The following is a 21,636-nucleotide window of genomic DNA, read 5'->3' as shown; positions in this document are numbered from 1 at the left end:
AAGGAGATTGGAGCAAGTGGAGTGTGGGAATCAACTCTTATCTCAGTTATCATCTTCTGGAGGTAACTAAATCGCCTTTTTCCTTGTGAATCCCTTCTATTGGTTGAGTTTTAGGGTTTTTGGTGAGATATTAAGTTGGAAAGATGAGTTATGGGCTAGATCTGAGGTTGTAACTTCAGATTTGGACCCTCCTTGGATTCTATAAGCATAAAGTTACAGTTTTGGTCATGATTGAGGTCCCTCTTGAGCATGAAGTTCCATTAAGAACTTAAAATAGGCATTTAGAGCCTTTATAGCCATGCATGCACGTAAAGTTTGCAACATTACGTGATAAGCATGCCCTAGAAGCCTGGATCTGTGATTTGGAGCCGCTGCATGGCTCAAAACAAGTCTGTATGGAAAAGGGACTGAATGGACTCGGCGAGTAGCAAGGTTGACTCGTCGAGTCACAAAGAGATGGCTGTGGACTCGACGAGTTGGATGAACAACTCGGCGAGTTCGATGAAGATTACCATAAGACTCGACGAGTTGAAGAACAACTCGGCGAGTCGGATGAGTTTTCCCTAGGATATGTATGCGTGTGTATCCGTTGAGTTGCAAGGAGGGAACTCGACGGGTGGCCTTAAAGTTTGAACGAGAATCGAAGGAACTCGACGAGTCACCCCGATGACTCGGCGAGTGGAATGTGCTTCAAGGAACTCGGCGAGTATCCAAGGGTACTCGGCGAGTTGGGGTCAACATGGACTGTTGACCTTGACTGAGGACTTTGACTTTGATCAGGGATTGACTAGTGGGTTATGGAGTACCTTATCAGGTTAAGGACTTATGAGTATAATGTACTATGATTATAGGTGGTGGAACCTGTGTCAAGTGATCCGAGAGTTGGAGTTTACCTTTCGAGTCGACATCTGCGAGGTGAGTTATCCTCACTATATCGATAGGATCTACGGCACCAAGGTCGGCCCTTTAGTTGTTATTGTTATGGTATGCTACATATGGATTTGATCTGCTAGATCGGAATCAGGATAGATAGTATGTTATGCTTTTATGATCCGTAAGGATTGGTATGCTAGTGACCTGCTAGGTCGGTACTCTAGTTACGAGAGGATTCTATGGTTGATGATCAGTGTGACAGATATGTTTGATGTTTGTATATGCCAGTATATGATAGTTATGCGAACATGGTTATTTGCTTGTTGGTTGGGTTGAGGCGGTCCTGCTTTGTGTTGTAGGCCAACATACCCTATGAGCGGTCCGGGGAGACTGCAGGCCCACGAGGCGGACCAGTCATGCCGAAGGCTCGGGATAGATTCAGATAGACTGTAGGCCCGGTAGGGCGGTCCAGTCAGGCCGATGGCCCAGTACGCATGGATAGATTCAGATAGACTGTAGGCCCGGTAGGGAGGTCCAGTCAGGCCGATGGCCCAGTATGCATGATTGATTGATTGATTGTTACTGATATGGTATTGTCAGTGTGGTATTGGTATTTTGGGGGTAGCTCACTAAGCCCTTGGGCTTACAGTTATCAGTTTATTGTTTCAGGTACTTCAGGAGATCGTGGCAAGGCGAAGGCGTGACCGTACCGCTCCTCATCCTTATGATCTGTTTATGGGACACTCTGATGGATATCGATTTGAAAACATTTTTGTAAACGATATTATTTGACTTTTATTTATGATTTAAAAAGTTTAAATTTGGCGTAAAATTTATGGATGTTACAAGTTGGTATCAGAGCCTTGGTTTGAGTGAATTGGAGGAACACTTGTGTGAATCCAGTCTCAAATCAAGGAGATTTTTGGAAAGGAAGTTTTAAAAATGGTTTTCAAAATAAAGGATGGAGGATGCAGAGGGTACGATCAGCCGGAGCCTGTAAGTAAACCCCAAAATACCACACAGTTATTTGATATTCTGATATGTTAGAACAGCATGCTAGTGCTAGGCTAGGGATCTTCAGGAATCACATGATAGATTTGCCTGATTATATGATACCTATTAGCCTAGGGTTTCTTGTATATGGAATTGACATCATAACTGTAGATGTTTAGTATATGCATCACGGTTGTGTATAGTCAAGATCTTATAGCCTGAGAATGTCTGATTCGACCTTAGGGTAGGATTGGATATTCGAAAGTCTATCGGGCCCAGCGTTATGTGCGGCTAGCATACACTAGCGCTGCAGGGGCTGATGGAAGTTCCATGGAGGTGTGAGGTGTGCAGAGCTGTGGGATCAGTTGTGAGATAGGCAATGTCCCCTAGTAGTGAGGGTTGAGCGCACATTATGTTGAGTATAGTATTAGGGAGTTGTGGTGATACTTGAGACAAATATGGGTAGGTGTGGAAGGTAGTATGGGCCCGTACTACTGGAAGCACAGACCCATACGCGTAGCAAGGAAGTCACAACCCCTAGGATTTGTGAGTTTTGGTCTCCCGGTATTATGTTGTGTATCTGATGTCTTGAATGTATCTTTCAGTATGGTGGTGACGAGACGTTTTGCTGCTGGGTCCGGATCAGGATTCGGATCCGGATCAGGGTCAAGACAGGGGGACGGAGGGCCAGAGGTGCCGGTAGCACCTGAGCCTGTGGTTCAGATGGGGACTGAGGAACTGGATGCCAGGATCCGGGAGATTCTGCACGATGAGGTCGCTGCGGCTTTCCGAGCGCAGCTACCAGAGATGTTTGGGTCGATCAAGACCGCGATGGTCGAGTATTTTGATGAGCAATATGCAGCTCTGGCAGAGACAGTAGCCGCTGCAGCCACTTCGGCTGTAACTGCGGCAGGGGGTGGAGGAGGAGCCGTCAGGGCTTTCCAGTACCGGGACTTCGATAACACGAAGCCCCCGACATTTGATGGTACTCAGGATGCGATCAGAGCTATGCGGTGGTTGTCTGACGTGGAGGGCTGTTTCTTCACGTGCTCATGTCCTGCTGACCAGAAGGTCAGGTGTGCTCTGAACCTGCTTAGGCTCGGGGCAAAGGACTGGTGGAGATTGACGACAGGTTCATATTCTGATGATCAGCGGGCTGCTGTTACTTGGGAGCAGTTCCGAGATATGTTTCGCACCCGCTATGTTCCGCGTGTGGAACGGGAGCGGCTTGCTCAGGAGTTTTTGACATTGAGACAGGATGGAGAGTCTGTGATGGAGATTACCCGGATGTTCACTGAGAGGGCTATGTTTTGCCCGGAGTTCACGTCAAAGCAGCCTCAGATGACTCGTTATCTGAGTATGCTAAAGACGAATATACGGCAGTTTGTGGCTACACAGCGTTGTGAGACCCTCCTGGATCTACAGGAAGCCGCGAGGCGGCGTGAGTTGGAGATAGAGCTGCAGCTGAAGGAGCAGCATCAGGCACCGGCACAATCTCAGTCGGCGCCTAAGCGGTCTAAGACCGCTGATGCACGGTCTGGGGGTCAGCAGAGCTGCACTTGTGGAAAGTGTGGCAGGGTGCATTCGGGAGTTTGTAGGGCAGGAGGTGGGTGCCACAAATATGGCAAGGAGGGGCATTATGCCAGGGACTGCCGTCAGTCCGCCCCTCCCGCAGATATGAGGATTTGTTACCATTGTCATCAGGTTGGTCATGTGAAGACCAACTGTCCGCAGCTCGTCGGCAAGTCGGCGCAGGGTCACGCGCCAGCTACTGGGAGGCTTGGAGATGGGAGGCCAGTCAGGGTGGAGCCTCCGAAGGCTCAGGGTCGCGCCTTCCAGCTCACGGCCGAGGAGGCCAAGGCAGCACCGGATGTGGTTGCTGGTACGTTTCTATTCTCTGTCTCAGTTATTGTATTGGTGTTATGCTTATTGATTGTACCTGTGGTTAGGTACGTTTTTAGTGAATTCTTTGCCTGCTTTGGTATTATTTGACTCGGGGGCGAGTCGGTCGTTTGTATCTCAGACCTTCTCTGGAGGGTTCAGTGTGCCGATAGATGATCTTGAGTGTCCGTTGCGAGTTTCGATTGCCAACGAGCACGGGGTTTCTGCTTCTTCGGTCTACCGGGGATGCGTGTTGGAGATTTTCGGGGTGTCCTTCCCGATAGATTTGATTCCTATCCCCATGGGGGATGTATGAGTGATTGTAGGGATGGAATGGCTTAGCCGTTTCGGCGCCATGATCGACTGTGAGGGACAGCGGGTGGTGGTTCGAACCCCAAGTGGGGGAGAACTGGTAGTATATGGCGAGGGCACCAGGTTGGGATCAGGGTTTTGTTTGGCAGCCAGGGCTCGACAGTATATACAGCACGGGTGTGTCGGTTATTTGGCGTATGTGGTAGATACGATGACTAGAGAGCAGCTCTCAGTTTCAGAGGTTCCGGTGGTTAGAGAGTTTGCTGATGTGTTTCCGGAGGAGTTACCCGGAGTGCCTCCGGAGAGGCAGGTTGAGTTCAGGATTGATCTAGTGCCAGGTGCGGCCCCTACCACCAAGGCGTCGTACCGTTTGGCACCGCCTGAGATGCAGGAGCTATCATCTCAGTTACAGGAAGAAGGACGGTTCGCACAGGATGTGCATTGACTATAGGGAGCTGAACAAGTTAACGGTGAAGAACCGTTATCCGCTTCCGAGGATAGACGATCTTTTCGATCAGCTGCAGGGTGCATCTTGGTTTTCCAAGATTGATTTGAGATCAGGATACCACCAGGTCAGGGTGAGGGAGGAAGACGCGGAGAAGACCGCGTTTCGGACTCGTTATGGTCATTACGAGTTCGTGGTGATGCCGTTTGGGCTCACCAACGCGCCAGCAGTGTTCATGGATCTGATGAACCGAGTCTGCAGACCGATGCTCGATTGCTCGGTCATTGTGTTCATAGATGATATCTTGGTATATTCCAAGACCCGAGAGCAGCACGAGGAGCACCTCAGGGAGCTGCTGGAGGTATTGCGACGAGAACGGTTGTATGCCAAGTTCTCGAAGTGCGAGTTGTGGTTGCGAGAGGTTCAGTTCCTTGGACATCTCGTTAACCAGGAGGGGATTTTGGTCAATCCGGCCAAGGTGGAGGCGGTTATGTAGTAGGAGACTCCGATATCTCCCTCAGACATCAGGAGTTTCTTGGGTTTAGCAGGGTATTATCGGAGATTCATTCGTGATTTCTCCAAGATTGTCGTACCCCTCACTCGTCTAACGAGGAAGGGGTGGATTTCCGGTGGGGCCCTGAGCAGCAGAGGGCATTTGAGACCCTCCGGCAGTGTTTATGCGAGGCGCCAGTGTTGACACTCCCCGATGGAGTGGAGGATTTTATGGTATTTTGTGATACGTCCATCACAGGCTTAGGGGCAGTCCTCATGCAGAGGGGATGAGTGATAGCTTATGCATCGCGGCAGCTAAAGCCGCATGAGACGAGATACCCCACGCACGATCTTGAGTTGGGAGCGGTGGTCTTCGCTCTCAAGATTTGGAGGTACTATCTGTACGGGGTCCGTTGTACAATATACACGGATCACAAGAGTTTGAGACACATTATGGATCAGCCAAACCTGAATATGAGGCAGCACAGGTGGCTGGATGTAGTCAAGGACTATGATTGTGAGATCCTTTACCATCCTGGTAAAGCGAACGTGGTTGCGGATGCTCTGAGCCGCAAGTCAGTTGGGTCCTCGACCCCAGCCAGGTGTATGAGGATAGCGGTGGATTCCCCGCTGGTGGGTTTGGTCAGGGATGCTCAGATTGAGGGTATGAGACCAGAGAACTGGAAGTTGGAGAAGATTAAGGGCGAAAGCGCCCGGTTTGTTCAGGATAGCCGCGGATTGTTGACCCGTTACGGTCGGGTTTGGGTTCCAATGTCCGGAGGGGTCCGGCAGACAGTGATGGAGGAGGCTCATAAGTCTTGTTTTTCTATTCACCCGGGAGCCACCAAGATGTACCGTGATTTGAGTTTGAGTTATTGGTGGCCTGGCATGAAGCGAGATATCGCTTGGTTTGTTGAGAGCTGCTTGACCTGTAGGATGGTCAAGGCCGAGCACCAGAGGCCGCATGGTAAGCTGCAGCCTCTGGAGATTCCCATATGGAAATGGGAACGGATCGCGATGGATTTCATCACGAAGTTGAAAAAGACGGCAAAGGGGTTCGATGCTATATGTGTCATCGTGGATCGATTGACCAAGAGTGCCCATTTCCTAGCCATACGGGAGAGTTCGTCGGCAGAGAAGTTGGCCGACCTGTACGTCCGCGAGATTGTCTCTCGCCATGGGGTTCCAGTTTCCATCGTTTCCGATCGGGATGTCCGATTTACTTCCCCTTTTTGGCAGAAGTTCCATGAGGAACTGGGTACGAGACTGCATTTTAGTACAGCGTTCCATCCGCAGACTGATGGGCAGAGTGAGCGGACCATCCAGACCCTCGAGGATATGTTGAGGGTGTGCGTCAATGATTTCGGTGGGAGTTGGGATACCCACCTACCGCTTGTAGAGTTCGCCTACAACAACAGCTATCATTCCAATATTGGCACCCCGCCTTGTAAATGACTTACTTATCTACTCTCGTAGTAAGAAGGAAATCATAAAGAGCATCTACAACAAACCATGGAAACAATACGATCAGAGAAGCTTTACACGAAGTTCTCTAAATACGAGTTTGGATTCGAAGGGTCAAATTCCTATGTCACATTTCTAGTGAAGAGGGAATTCCAGTAGACACTTCCAAACTCCAGGCCGTTGAGAATGATTAGATCCGAAGATACCTACGGAAATCCGCAAATTTTTAGGTTTCGCAGTCTACTGAAGTAGATACTATCAGAACTTCTCCCGCGTCGCGAAACCTCTTACGACATTGACCCAGAAGGGCGTGGCCTTTGACTGGGAAGAGAAGCACGAGAGAGTGTTTCAAACGCTCAAGCGAGCCTTGTGCACCACGCCAATACTATCCCTCCCAAAAGGGATAGAAGACTTCGTTGTCTATTTCGATACGTCTAAACAAGGGCTCGAGTGTGTTCTGATGCCATGAGGTAAGGTTGCTACCTAAGCCTCCTATCAGTTGGAAACACCCAAATCTAATTATGAAATGCACGATCTAGAGTTAGAGGACATCAATAGAGAGGATCCTTCAATTTAATGGACGATTAAAAGCCTCTAAATGTTCGACAGAAAAGTTACGGAGGGCTTTTCGAGATCCTCGCTGGAATCGGCCCTGTAGCTTGCAAACCCGACTTACCGCGCGAACTCAGTAACATACATTTTACCTTCCACGTCTCGAACTCGAAAAAGTGTCTGCCCGACAAGACTCTTATAAATCCCACTCGACGAGATCGAGTCTAACGAGAGCCTTACCTTCGTGGAAGAACCGTAATGACCATGGACCGAGAGGTCAAGCGAACGAAGCAACGCCGCTCCCCATTAGTGAAGGTTCGCGGGAATGCCAACTGAGGACCTGAATTCACTTGGGAGCGCGAGGATTCAATCGATTAGGAAGTATCCCCATCCCTTTGCTCGATTATCCATACCTACTTCCTTACCTAAACTCTAATTTCGGGACGAAATTCCCTCTAACGGGGGGATGATGTGACAACCCGAAATTTCCATTTGTATAAACCCTGCTGTCAAACCCTTCAAATAAAAGCCAAATACTTTTTTGCTAAATTTTAGCCGGTTTTAAATCCATCTGAGTGTTATAAAGCTTAGTGCTTCAAGAAATAGCAGGAGAGAGGATACCCCAAGGTTTATTGTGCAACAATAAAGTCTTAAAACTCCAAAAGTTTGGAGTTTACGGCCCAAACTTGGAGTTTACGGCCGTAAACCCCGAGGAGTATAAATATGACACTTAGTCATTTTTATCATTTTTTCATAATTCCAAGCCAAGAACACTCCCTTTTCTCTCTCAAGTATCATCCGACTTTTCTTCAAATCCGCCAAAAATGTAAGTGTTTCTTTCTTAGATTCGTTCATATAACCCTTAATCTAGTGTTTATACACGATTTCATCCATGAAATCTTGTCTTTTTCATAGATCTTCAAGTGTTCTTCAAAACACCAAGAACACCAAGAACACACACTAGTGTTCTTGGGCTCTAAACACTCTTCCAAGCTTCCTATAAGTAAGTATCCTCTTCCTAACTACTTATTTGCTTAGTGTGCTTGCTAAATCATGGAAGAAAACCAAGAAACCCTCAAGAACACTTGTGTTTACGGTTTGGGGATCTCCCAAAACCGTAAACACCACTAAGTGGTGTTTAGATGCCCCTAATACCTTCAAATGCTTGGATAAAGGACTAGAAACTTGCATGCATGAGCTAAAAACACTAAATCACGAAATGTTTGAAGTAACCATGAGTTTACGGTCGTAAACTCATGGGTTTATGACCATAAACCCAAGTGTTTACGACCGTAAACTCTCAAGGGTGGTCCATGAACCGTAAACCCTAAAAGTGTGCCATTTCGAACCCTAACCACTTCCTAAGCCCTTGATTCGAGTCTAGCTTAATTCTTTGTGTGGTTTAGGACCTTTAAACACCCAATGACACCATTTCCATGAGTTTACAGCCGTAAACTCATGGGGGAAATGGTCAAGAAACCGTAAACACACATAATGGCCACCATTTGAGGAGCAAACTCCAATGTGAGGCCATACTCACCTTAGATGCAACCCTTTAGCACTCCTAACACTTGAAATAAAGTGTTTCCATGTATTAGAGTGTCTTTACTTGATTTATTAGTTGTTAAATGACTAATTAGATACATTCATGTATCACTACATGTTACATAGGATCCGTGTGTGTGTTCAAGTCCTCACTTGACACCTAGCATCCTACCCGGCACTTCCATCCACTCCACTCACTGCAGGTGAGTTCATACCCCTTAATTAACCTTTTAAATGTTTTAATTGCTTTTATGGGGGGGGAATACAAGTTGAATCATGATAGCTATCATATCAATCGCAAGTGATTAATAACTATCATGATATGGATTTACTACACTTTTAGCTGTTTTGCCAAGTATACTGCTTCAAAATGTTTTCTCGAATGTTTTTACATGTTAAACTCTTTACAAAACTTGTTTTCTAAACTACACCTTTCCTTTCAAATCCTGTTATAGCTATTTTTCAAACAAAGGTTTTCCATGTACTTTAAACTGGTTATATCAAGATAAACTGCTTTTAAATCGTTTTACAAATTGACATCAAGTCATCTGTTTTATTGTTAAGCTTTTCAAATGTTTCATAAAACTTCTTCTATACTTTTATATTGTCAAATGCATGTCTGTATACGTATAGTTATATAAGTAATGTTTAAAGGACTTAGGAAGGCTAGCTCGCTTTAATTCCTTTTCCTTGTTTGGATGTGGCTTTAGGGTATCGGTTATCCGTCCGAAGGTCGTCTAAATATTAGTTATATATCATGTATACATATATAGACATAAAAGTTCTATCAGTCAGTTCAGTACCTTTGGGTAGCAAAGGCATCCTTCCATCATTCTTATACATTTATTACTAGTAACTATTATGGGTATAGTTAGGAGATACTATTTACTATTACCAGTACCAGGAATCACACAAGAGTCAGTTCATTCATGAGTCTATACAAATACTTTAATACTATAAATAGAATGTGACATACTACTTCTCGATACGACACTTCCTTGTGCTATCATCCGTGTAACCAGAGTCTCCTGGAGGGAGAGCGGGCATTATGTGTATAGATCTATACAGGACAGACACTCCCACATCCTGACTGCTAGCTACAGTCCGAGCCGACTAGGCCCAGGGGTGACAAAATGTCACCATACTACGTGTGACCTGGAGGGTCATCAGGGATTCGATCGTCAATCAGCATGGTTACATACGAGTTCACATTCAAACTTTTGATTTCTGCATTTTATTCTTTTAGACTTTGCGAGGCGTCCCGCCTGGAGTCCATACTTCTTCTTTTTAGACTTTGCGAGGCGTCCCGCCTGGAGTCCATACTTCTTCTTTTCTTTGACTTTGCGAGGCGTCCTGCCTGGAGTCCATACTACATCCTTTTAGACTTTTCGAGGTGTATTGTTCTTTCGATACCACCTGGAGTCCATGTTTTATTCCCTTTACAGCCAGCGGTGTCACTGCTGAGGAAAAATATTACTTTCCCTATTACAGTTACTTTGTGATCTTACTCACATATGCGTTTTAAATATAACTACATTTAGGTAATAATAGTTATACTATGCAAGAACCTTCATTTTTACAAAGTTACAAATCTTCAAAACAGTCGGGTCTTGGTAGAAGACTACTTTTTATACTAGTAGGAAATATGGGATTTTCTAGGGTTTTTCATACTCATACCAAGTCTTCATAAAGGAATTTCAAATCTTTTCTTTACAGTTTTACAAAGAAATGACACTAAAATACTTATGTTCTCACCAGCTTTAAAGCTGATACTCGCTTTCAAAATGACTTGTATTCTTAGGTCACTAGTAGACACGTACGATGACCAGGTTTGAGAAGACGGAGCAGTCAAGACTTGTATTTCATATTGATTTCTTATTTCATGTCATACATTATGAAAGAATACACATGTATTAAAATTCTACTATTAATGCAATGGATGATGTTGTTGCTTGTTTACTACTTTACACTGTTGTGATACTGTACATGATGTCCTCCGCCCCAGAACGTTTCCGCCGTTCTCGGTTTTGGGGTGTGACAAAGAAAACTTAGCCTCCTTTGGCCTCTTTACAGTCTTTGAGAGCTCCTTAAAACCCTAACACGTGTGTGTGTGTGCCCATTGTGTGTTTGAAGCTTGAAGAGAGGATCTTTGGAGGAAGAAGGCTTAGAGAAGAAGGAGATTGGAGCAAGTGGAGTGTGGGAATCAACTCTTATCTCAGTTATCATCTTCTGGAGGTAACCAAATCGCCTTTTTCCTTGTGAATCCCTTCTATTGGTTGAGTTTTAGGGTTTTTGGTGAGATATTAAGTTGGAAAGATGAGCTATGGACTAGATCTGAGGTTGTAACTTCAGATCTGGACCCTCCTTGGATTCTATAAGCATAAAGTTACAGTTTTGGTCATGATTGAGGTCCCTCTTGAGCATGAAGTTCCATTAAGAACTTAAAATAGGCATTTAGAGCCTTTATAGCCATGCATGCACGTAAAGTTTGCAACATTACGTGATAAGCATGCCCTAGAAGCCTGGATCTGTGATTTGGAGCCGCTGCATGGCTCAAAACAAGTCTGTATGGAAAAGGGACTGAATGGACTCGGCGAGTCGCAAGGTTGACTCGGCGAGTCACAAGGAGATGGTTGTGGACTCGACGAGTTGGATGAACAACTCGACGAGTCCGATGAAGATTACCATAAGACTCAACGAGTTGAAGAACAACTCGGTGAGTTGGATGAGTTTCCCCTAGGATATGTATGCGTGTGTATCCGTCGAGTTGCAGGGAGGGAACTTGACGGGTGGCCTTAAAGTTTGAACGAGAATCGAAGGAACTCGACGAGTCACCCCGATGACTCGGCGAGTGGAATGTGCTTCGAGGAACTCGGCGAGTAGCCGAGGGTACTCGGGTAGTTGGGGTCAACATGGACTCTTGACCTTGACTGAGGACTTTGACTTTGATCAGGGATTGACTAGTGCGTTATGGAGTACCTTATAAGGTTAAGGACTTATGAGTATAATGTACTATGATTATAGGTGGTGGAACCTGTGTCAAGTGATCCGAGAGTTGGAGTTTACTTTTCGAGTCGACATCTGCGAGGTGAGTTATCCTCACTATACCGATAGGGTCTACGGCACCAAGGCCGGCCCTTTAGTTGTTATTGTTATGGTATGCTACATATGGATTTGATCTGCTAGATCGGAATCAGGATAGATAGTATGTTATGCTTTTATGATCTGTAAGGATTGGTATGCTAGTGACCTGCTAGGTCGGTACTCTAGTTACGAGAGGATTCTATGGTTGATGATCAGTGTGACAGATATGTTTGATGTTTGTATATGCCAGTATATGATAGTTATGCGAACATGGTTATTTGCTTGTTGGTTGGGTTGAGGCGGTCCTGCTTTGTGCTGTAGGCCAACATACCCTATGAGCGGTCTGGGGAGACTGCAGGCCCACGAGGCGGACCAGTCATGCCGAAGGCTCGGGATAGATTCAGATAGACTGTAGGCCCGGTAGGGTGGTCCAGTCAGGCCGATGGCCCAGTACGCGTGGATAGACTCAGATAGACTGTAGGCCCGGTAGGTCGGTCCAGTCAGGCCGATGGCCCAGTATGCATGATTGATTGATTGATTGATTGATTGTTACTGATATGGTATTGTCAGTGTGGTATTGGTATTTTGGGGGTAGCTCACTAAGCCCTTGGGCTTACAGTTATCAGTTTATTGTTTCAGGTACTTCGGGAGATCGTGGCAAGGCGAAGGCGTGACCGTACCGCTCCTCATCCTTATGATCTGTTTATGGGACACTCTGATGGATATCGATTTGAAAACATTTTTGTAAACGATATTATTTGACTTTTATTTATGATTTAAAAAGTTTAAATTTGGCGTAAAATTTATGGATGTTACAGCAGGGGGGGGGGGGGCACAGCCAAAATTTTATATTTTTGGGCCTAATATGTATAAAATTAAAGTATAGGGACTAATTGTGATAAAAAAATCAGGGGGGGCACATCCCCCCCTGGCCCTAATAAAGATCCGCCCTTGGAGAGATGTAACAACCAAGTGATCAAGATAATGACTTTTTACCTTCAAATGACTGCTACCACTGAGATGATGCCGGATCCAAATATTCATTCTTGTTCCAAGCCTTCTACTCTTCAAGGAATGCACCAAAACACACCCACCATTAACTCCAAACACTCTCAATTGGAAGGTACTCGATTAGGGTTTGTCTCAGGGTGGTAAAGTGATGAGGGAGGCAGGGTAAAGGAGTTAAAGTCCTTTAAATAGGGTGCAAGCCCGAATAATTAGGGTTTCATCAAACAGACTCAACTCGTCGAGTCTAGTCCTTCGACTCGACGAGTAGACTTCATATCCCGCGCATCCTGGTCAACTCCTACACGACGATTCGGGACCAACCAACTCGTCGAGTAGGTCCTCTAATGTGAATAAAATTCTCAAGTTCCACATCCGGAAATCAGGGTATTACAAAGATGATCCTAAGACATATCAAGAGGCCATGGAGTCTCGCAATAGTGCCTTTTGGAAGGAATCAATTGATGATGAAATGTCATCGATCCTTGAGAACAACACATGGTTGTTGTCTGATTTGCCTCTAGGTTCTAAACCACTTGGTTGCAAATGGATTTTCAAAAAGAAAATTAATGTTAATAGGACTATTGATAAATTCAAAGCCCGATTAGTCATTTAAGGTTTTAGACAAAAACCCGGTGTTGACTATTTTGATACGTATGCTATGGTTGCACATATTTCTACTATTAGATTGTTGATTGCTTTGGCAAGTATTCACAATTTGGTAATTCACCAAATGGATGTGAAAACGGCCTTTTTAAATGGTGAACTTGACGAGGAAGTTTACATGAAAAAACCAGAATGTTTTATTATGCCCGGTAAAGAGCATATGGTTTGTAAACTTGTCAAATATTTGTATGGGCTGAAACAAGCGCCTAAACAATGGCATCAAAAGTTTTATGAGGTTATTTTGTCTTCTGGTTTCAAAACAAACCAATGTGACAAATGTGTTTATAGTAGATTTAATGATGCTACTAGAGCTAGAGTGATCATTTGCTTGTATGTAGATGACATGTTGATTTTTGGTACCGACCAAAATTAAGTAGATGAAATAAAGAAATTGTTATCATCTAAGTTTTCCATGAAAGATTTGGGAGAGGCTGATGTAATTCTTGGAATAAGAATTAAAAGGATGAACAAAGGTTTGGTAATGACTCAAAGTCATTATATTGAGAAAATTATCAAGTGGTCTAATTTTACTGATTGTTCTCCTATGAGTGCTCCTATGGATTCAAGTGTGAAATTAATGCCAAATAATGGCATTCCCATTTCACAATTGGAATACTCTAAGGCTATTGGTAGCTTGATGTATGTCATGACAAGTACTAGACCTGATATTGCTTTTGCTGTGGGCAAGTTGAGCAGGTACACTAGTAAGTGTTTAAGTATCTCAAAGGAACCATGAATTTTGGTTTGAGTTACTTGGGGAGTCCTTCGGTTTTAGAAGGTCATTCGTATGCAAGTTGGATAACCAACATGGAGGACCATTCCAATATTCTTGCTTGGGGGAGGTTCCATTTCTTGGGCTTCCAAGAAGCAATCTTGCATTACAAACTCAAAAATGGAATCTGATTTTGTTGCGTTAGCAGTTGCTGGTAAAGAAGCAGAGTGGCTAAGGAATTTAGTTTATGATATTCCTTTGTGGTCTAAACCGATAACACCTATTTATATCCTTTGTGATAGTGCAGCCGCTTTGGCTAAGGCATACAGCCAGGTTTATAATGGCAAGTCTAGACACCTAGGTGTTAGACATAGTATGATTAGAGAACTAATCATGAACAGTGTGATTTCGGTTGAGTTTGTGAAATCGCAATAAAATTTAGCAGATCACTTGACTAAAGGTCTGACAAGAGACTTAGTGCACAAATCTGTAATCGGGGTGGGATTAAAATCCATTTAATTATGTAATGGTGAGACACCCAATTCCCTCCTAATATAATGTTAGGAGTTGAATTCAATATGGAAAGCTCATACCTATAGATTGGAACACATGAAGTATTCATCCCAGGTATGTGTTCGGTTCTGCAAGTTAGCCAGGTTGAAGTTTAACTTCTTAATAATTGCTTTGATAAATGTATGTGCAGATACATGGAAAGGATTTACCTACGTGATTGTGAAGTATAGCCGCATTTCAAGAGGTTGTGGACTTGACCTTGATACGATCATGAGAGGATTGGGAAACACGACTTTATAATAGTGTCAAGTTGTATTTTGCTAGAAATTCAATAAACTAGAATGTATGTTACTTTCTGGTATTCAAATGGGTTGATTGGTTCAATTCTTAGAACACCCTGATTCTCGAGTATTTGAAAATGTATGATACTAAGTGGAAATTCAATCGTTTCGATATTTTCATTATGTACTAGTTTGGTTTGTTTTGATAAGGTTATGTTTGTTCAAGGGTTACACTAAAATGGGGGAGGATTGGTTGTGTTTTTAGTGTCACTGTGTCATTTTATGTAATTGGAACTAACATGTGAGCTAAGGGGCTTCATCATTTGTACTCTAATATATGCACGGGTATGTACGGAGTGCACGCATGTATAACATCAAATTAGAAGTCAGGTCGACGACAAGTCAGGAGTCTGGGGTTTCCAAAGGGGCAGCGCCCCTAGCGGGGTCCAAGGGGCAGAGCCATGACGGCCCAAACCTAAGAGGGAAACCTTAATCTAATTTATTATAAATAAACAGCTCTTCTCTTTGAGAAGAGACACAAAAATCATTAGCTCTCTTTTTCTTCAAACGAACACATAATTACGTTTTCTGTGCCTAGATTCGTAAGTGTCTTCTTGGATTATCCTAGGCTGAATTTCTTGTAACACAGACATAAGGTAGAAATATAGTTCGGAAAGTGTTCACACGATCCAAGGGGTATATTCCATTTACTATAAAAGCTCCCAGAGAAGTCATTAGAGGGATCTTTCCTATCAAAATTGATCCAGATCTCCAAAACAAACCCTATTTCCTCCGACACCTTTGACATCATACATTCAATTGTAGTGTACCAAATCCTTTTTAATAGACACCTCTAGCTGATATCAGAATAGATGGAACAAACCAGAACTCAAGCATTAAACTATATTAGAATTTGAAAGTAACGATATAGAAATTCAGAACATAATATCTTTACACCAACGGTCTTGTCATGTGAGACACTTTATAGAGTGTCCCCTGACTACAGTCCATAACAAAACAAAAGATAAGAGTCCCCACCCACAACCAAAGTGTTTACATAATAAGTTGCAAAATGTAAATACACTAATGGCGCTCTTTAAATGTCTTAAAAGTTTTTTTTACTTATCGAAATTCTAAAGTTCACAAGATAAGAGTGGTAATCAAGAAGTCACCACCCATCTAAGAGATTAACCTTTAAACAATCATGAGGGAAGTACCACATCCCTTTTGAAAAGACAACGTTTTGTCCAGCAAGAAAGTGCCAATAGCTCTTGTATTGTGTTGGAGGGCTAGTCCATGACTGAAAGTGACCATACCTCTTGTATTGTATTGGAGGGCCAATCCATGACTCGGGTTTAAAAGCAACAGAAGACTTCTTCGCGCCAAGAAAGAAAGTATATTCTCTAATTGTCTTTTTCGGCGGGACCCATTTCATTTCACCAAAATCTAATTCCATAACCTTTTTCGGTGATGATGAAGACCAATATATCATATAAAGCTTTTCTATCGAACTTACAAGCTCTGGAAATGGTAAGTCCAGCTTCGGAAAATTTTTGGATTCGAGTAAGGTCCATTTGTCCTTCCGATTGGGATTGAGCCTGAGCTCACATACAGAAGAATCAGCGTGATGGGTATATATCTTCCCTTTGAAAGCATGTAAATCAAGGATTGGGGGAATGGGAACAGTGGGGTCCACATGATTCCATCCTTGTTTACCCGCTATAGAAAATGATAATTTTGGTCTACTCAGTCTATGTAACACAACAAACATCCACCCAGATGTTGAAGGTGAAAAGAAAAGGATAGCCCTAATTCTTCCATAAGCATCTTCTACATCTATGGGGTAATTAGGGAAATGAAGTTCATGCCTTGTGATTGGATTCACAAGCCAGAAGTCACGGGTTTCCCTACTGAATAAGATCAGGTAACCACAAGTTAACCCAAAACAGATCCTGCCAGCTGAATGGGGAATTATGGTTTTGAACTTTTTTCCTTCAAGGTCCTCAAGGGAGCACCACTCATCCGAAATACATATGGACATGGGTGGTTTTGATGCCATGAACATGTTCCAATTTGAGAATGCAAGTGACCTCCATGACTTGCAAACTCCACTGAATGCAACAAAATCAACAACTCCCAGTTTCATCATAACTATAAAAAGCACATCATGGTTAAGAGCCACACCATCATTGTCAAAACCCCTGAACCTCTTTCTGCTAGATGATGATGATGATGATGATGATGCATCAGCATCATGATTCTGGTTTCTAGTCATGCTTCTTCTTTTGACCATTCCTACACATGAAAAATGCCACATAAGATACAATAGTTGTAAACAGGGGACACGCATACATATATAAACATGTACATTGATTATCTTATCAATACTTGTCCTAAAGTTATAAACATTTTGCCTCCATGACATACATTAATTTGCTTGCTTGTACACAGAAAGATTAAGAAAGTCCTAGAAGATCGAGTATTTTAACCAAAAAATGTTAATGGATACCCTCCAAATAAGCAAAGCGAGAAAAATAGTCCATTGTACATGTTTTAAAATTTGCTCAGTAGAGGTGTTTATGGGAAAAGGTTTACTGTCACTTATAAGAAGCCCATTATCGGATGTTGGTTGCAGGGTACATCATATCACTATTCTAGATGAAGATTGGATTGATGTATGTTAATGTTGGAAAGATATTATGCTCTTCTGTGCTCAAAGAGAAGCTTTTCATTATTATTTAATTTTGGTAACCTGAAAGTATAAGTATGATTAAGAAGATGGAAATTGTAATTGGGTCACATTTGTAATATGTCAACTTTAAGCTCCTTGGAAGTTGAGTGGACGTTTATATCCCAGGAGTGTACTAAAGTCAAAAATTTTAGGCAGTGTCCAATATTGCTTAGTGTCAATGTAATTTTAACATGCATGCCATCTAGTCATACTGAATTGTAGCTGCTGTGATGTGTAATCAAAGTTGGAGATCCTTATGTTATCTTTATTGTGTCTAATCCACTACATTCATTTATCAGATGTTTGTTTTATTTGCTATATTTCTGATTATAAGGGGTGTATTACCAAGACAATCAACATTCTCTTCAAGAAAAAACAGAGGAAAAATGAGCAGAAAGGAAAAAGATAATTAGAGATCATCTGTTCAACAGTTCACTGGTGCATTTTGTCAAACATCTAATAGGCAATTCAACTAGTCGCTTGAAATCAAACACGTATAGGCCAACAAACTCGAACTGATAATATAATATAGACAAGTAAAACAGATTAGCAAGAAAAAAACACACACCTTAAACGCTAATTAACTCCATGTGAAACAAGTCCTATGATTAAGAAAAATAACTAGTCTTCAGTGATTGAGCAAAATTTCACCTGGTATAGTTGATGGCTTGATGCTAAACTCAACAGGGAAGCAGTGATGGTGACGAACAAGCTGCGATGGAAGCAGTGTGGGATCTTAGAATCCCAGTCCTGATTTCACGATCCCGATCTTGTAAACCTAAAAACGATTCTAAGTAGGATCCGATCTTAACAACCTTGATATGAACCTTCCCGCTATGGTCTGGTGTTTTAGTAATGAATACATATATATTCTATAAGCCCATATAACAAAACTACCTAAGTTAATTCTTGGCCCATTTTCTAAAGCGAAGTTAAGAAACTAATAAGAATTCCAACAAAATTAACACTATAACAATCGTGAAACTCTTTACAAACCCTATGCATATATAGGCATTGTAAAATCGTGAAACTCCTACAATACAAACCTTGAGCAGACTCATTATTGAAGAAATGTTGTTGACAATCGACTGAAAACTTCATCGCCTCTATCTATATTTTAAGTAACAGGTATTTATGGGCTTCTTTCTCTTCCGGTTTATTCGTCCTTGTCAAATCCCAACTATATTTTAGTTTACCACCATATGAGTTGTCTTTTCAACATGTTTGTATTTTACTTGCATATGAAGGCTTTGATGAAATGCCAAAATTAAATCCGCTTTTGATAAAAGTTTTTGTTTTAATTTATAAGATGACATGTAATGTAGTGGGCATTTCAAGAAATTCGTTAGAGAAGAATCGTAGGTCTAAATATACAAATGCCATAATAACGGTGAAGTATTTATATGGACCAAATGAGTGCAGGAATCAAATGGGTGTACAAGAGTTGCTATTTGACACATTAGCATACAAAAGCACGAATACACCATAAGACTAAAAACACATTAGCATACAAAAGCACGAATACACCATAAGACTAAAAACACAATCATAAATCATGTTGGGTTAGCTCTTAAAATAACCTTGTTTTTATAAATTCTCATTATTACAAGATTCCAGAAGATGGTTTTGCAATAAGTTATATATGGCAACCATGAAACCATAGCCTAGAATAATGCTATAAATACTTTTAGATGTACATGTTCCTCATGTTACATTAGTACTAATTTAATTAGTTATAATATTGATCATCATGTTCATATTTCGTAATTGTTCTTGAAGAGTTTCGTATGGATCAATCTTCCAATTGTGTTGCTATTAGTTTCTAATTACAAATAGGAACTAATTAAGGAAACTAAATAAAATCACAGCTTTACATCCAGAAGACCACAACCCTCCATCCTCAAGGTGATTTGTAGATCGATATCTCTCTCTGTAACAGTAACAGTACTCTGATTAAATTATCAAACTGATTATGAATTTGGGACAAGTATTAGTAAGATAACTAGAGTACATGTTCTTAATCTTTCACTGATAATTAATTTCCACTCTCGCTCATCTAGGAATTCCTTAATCTTTTTAGGCACAATTCAGATGCATATCTTGGAGGCATAAGCTTTATGGTTTAGGGACAACTGTTAGTACGATAATTAGAGGACAAGTTTTTTATTCATTTTATATAGGTGCTGGAGCATCAATATCAAAAATAACAAAGTGTACAATGGTTTGTAGGAGATAGAGCTGAAATGGGTTTATCTTGAGTTTCCAATATCTTATTGATAAACGGTGTTAATTTGGATGATTTAGACTCTTTTCAAAATCAGCTAGCAATCAAATCCAAGCTACAAACAAAAATTTCAGGAACTAGTTAAGGAAACTAAATACAATCATATGTGGACATTATCACCAAAAACAGTTGACTTGTCGATTTTGCGGCTTTGTTTAAATACAAAACAAAAGATTATCTTTATCGCTCTTGTTTTCCAATGGCCCTATTGAGGTTAAACATATTCTGTCATCCATCTGTCTGGAACACGAATTTATATTAATATTTTTGGTTTTCTTTTTGTAGCTTTTTTATGACGATTGCATGCTTTATGGGGGTATTAATAGTTGTTGGATTTAGTCCGATCATCAACCCACTGATGATATGTCTTTCTGTCATTTGGTGTTGCTAAATGAAGCACCTCGTTTAAAGACCAATAACTTGGCTTTTTGACCAACAAAATTAGAATGTAGGATTCTTGATGTTTTTTTTTTCTCATTTAATTGACAAATATCAACCGTATACGTACATGTTGTATATATACCATCTCATTAATGGTTTCACCATTTTAGTGCATCATGCATTTGTTGTGTATCTATTTTGTACTTATTGGGGATCTCACCCTGCAGTTACTTAACCCACTGAAATCTGAACGGATGTATGACTTTTATTCTGTTGTTAATTCTTGTGTGCGTGTTTTTTCCTTTTTCTTACAATGTTTTGAGAAAGGTAGCATCTGTTTGTATGTGTACACTTGTCCCCTGTTTACAACTCTTGTATCTTATGAGGTATCAATTTTCCTTTTCAAAGTGTAGGAATTAATGACTAGAAACCAGAATCAAGATGGGAACGATAATGCATCATCATCATCATCATCTAGCAGGAAGAGGTTGAAGAGTTTTGACAAGGGTGATGTGGGATCTTGTTCAGATCTAAACCATGATGTGCTTTTTCTAGTTATGATGCAACTGGGATTTATTGATTTTTTTGCATTCAGTGGAGTCTGCAAGTCATGGAGGTCACTAGCACACGCTAACATGAACAGGTTTATGGCATCCAAACCACCCATGTCTATACGTTTCAACCGGTATGCTGCTGATAATAAAGAGATATGGCACCTGAATGACTTTGAAGGAAGAGAGTTCAAAATCATCGTTCCCCATTCTGCTGGGAAAATCCTTGTCAGATGTACTTGTGGTTACCTGATCTTCATGGGGAAGGAAACCCACGACTTCTGGCTTGTGAATCCTATCACAAGGCATGAACTTTATTTCCCTGATCACCTCTTATGTGTAGTTATAGGTGATCATGAAGTAATTATCAAGGCTATCCTTGTCTTTTCACCTTCAATATCTGGGTGGGTGTTTGTTATGTTATATAGAAAAGTATCATCGCCATATAGTAAAGGTAAAGGAAAAATATCTTTTTGTATGGAAGGTAAACGAGGATGGAATCAAGTCTCCTCCACTCTCCACATCCTTGATTTCCATGCTTTCAAGGGGAAGATATATACCCTTCACACTGATTTCTCTGTATCTGAACTCAGACTCAATCTGAATGGGAAGCCTAAATGGATGTTATTCAAATCCAAGAATTTTACGAAGCCAGACTTATCACATCCAGAGCTTGTAAGTTCTGGTGAAAACCTTTATGTGATGGATCGGTTGTCACCACACAAGGTACTGGAACTAGATTTTGGAGAAATGAAGTGGGTGTATCCAGAAAACACAATAGAACAATATGCTTTCTTTATTAGTGGGTGGATGAAGTCTTCTGCTGCTATTAAACCTGAGTTGTCATGGGCTGGCCCACCGACACAATACA

The 21,636-nt window shown here is 41.9% G+C and overlaps 1 protein-coding gene across 1 annotated transcript; it reads right to left on the bottom strand.

Annotated features, from left to right (window-relative positions):
- Positions 1-15,986: 15,986 nt before the first annotated feature.
- On the bottom strand, positions 15,987-17,111 carry LOC145126847 (uncharacterized). The gene has a single exon (XM_079062136.1). The coding sequence runs from the start codon at positions 17,109-17,111 to the stop codon at positions 15,987-15,989; it is 1,125 nt and encodes a 374-aa protein (XP_078918262.1).
- Between the last annotated feature and the right edge of the window lie 4,525 nt (positions 17,112-21,636).

Source organism: Lactuca virosa, chromosome 7, assembly GCF_052849685.1.
Source record: "Lactuca virosa cultivar CGN04683 chromosome 7, Lactuca_virosa_CGN04683_v6, whole genome shotgun sequence".
NCBI classification, from domain to species: domain Eukaryota; kingdom Viridiplantae; phylum Streptophyta; class Magnoliopsida; order Asterales; family Asteraceae; genus Lactuca; species Lactuca virosa.
The sequence above is the reverse complement of the archived record's forward strand: the minus strand, read 5'-3'. Positions and strand labels throughout refer to the sequence as shown.

What these genes read in the sequence shown, in the direction of transcription:
- LOC145126847 (XM_079062136.1), bottom strand. Translation starts at nt 17,111, where the DNA reads ATGGTCAAAAGAAGAAGCATGACTAGAAACCAGAATCATGATGCTGAT.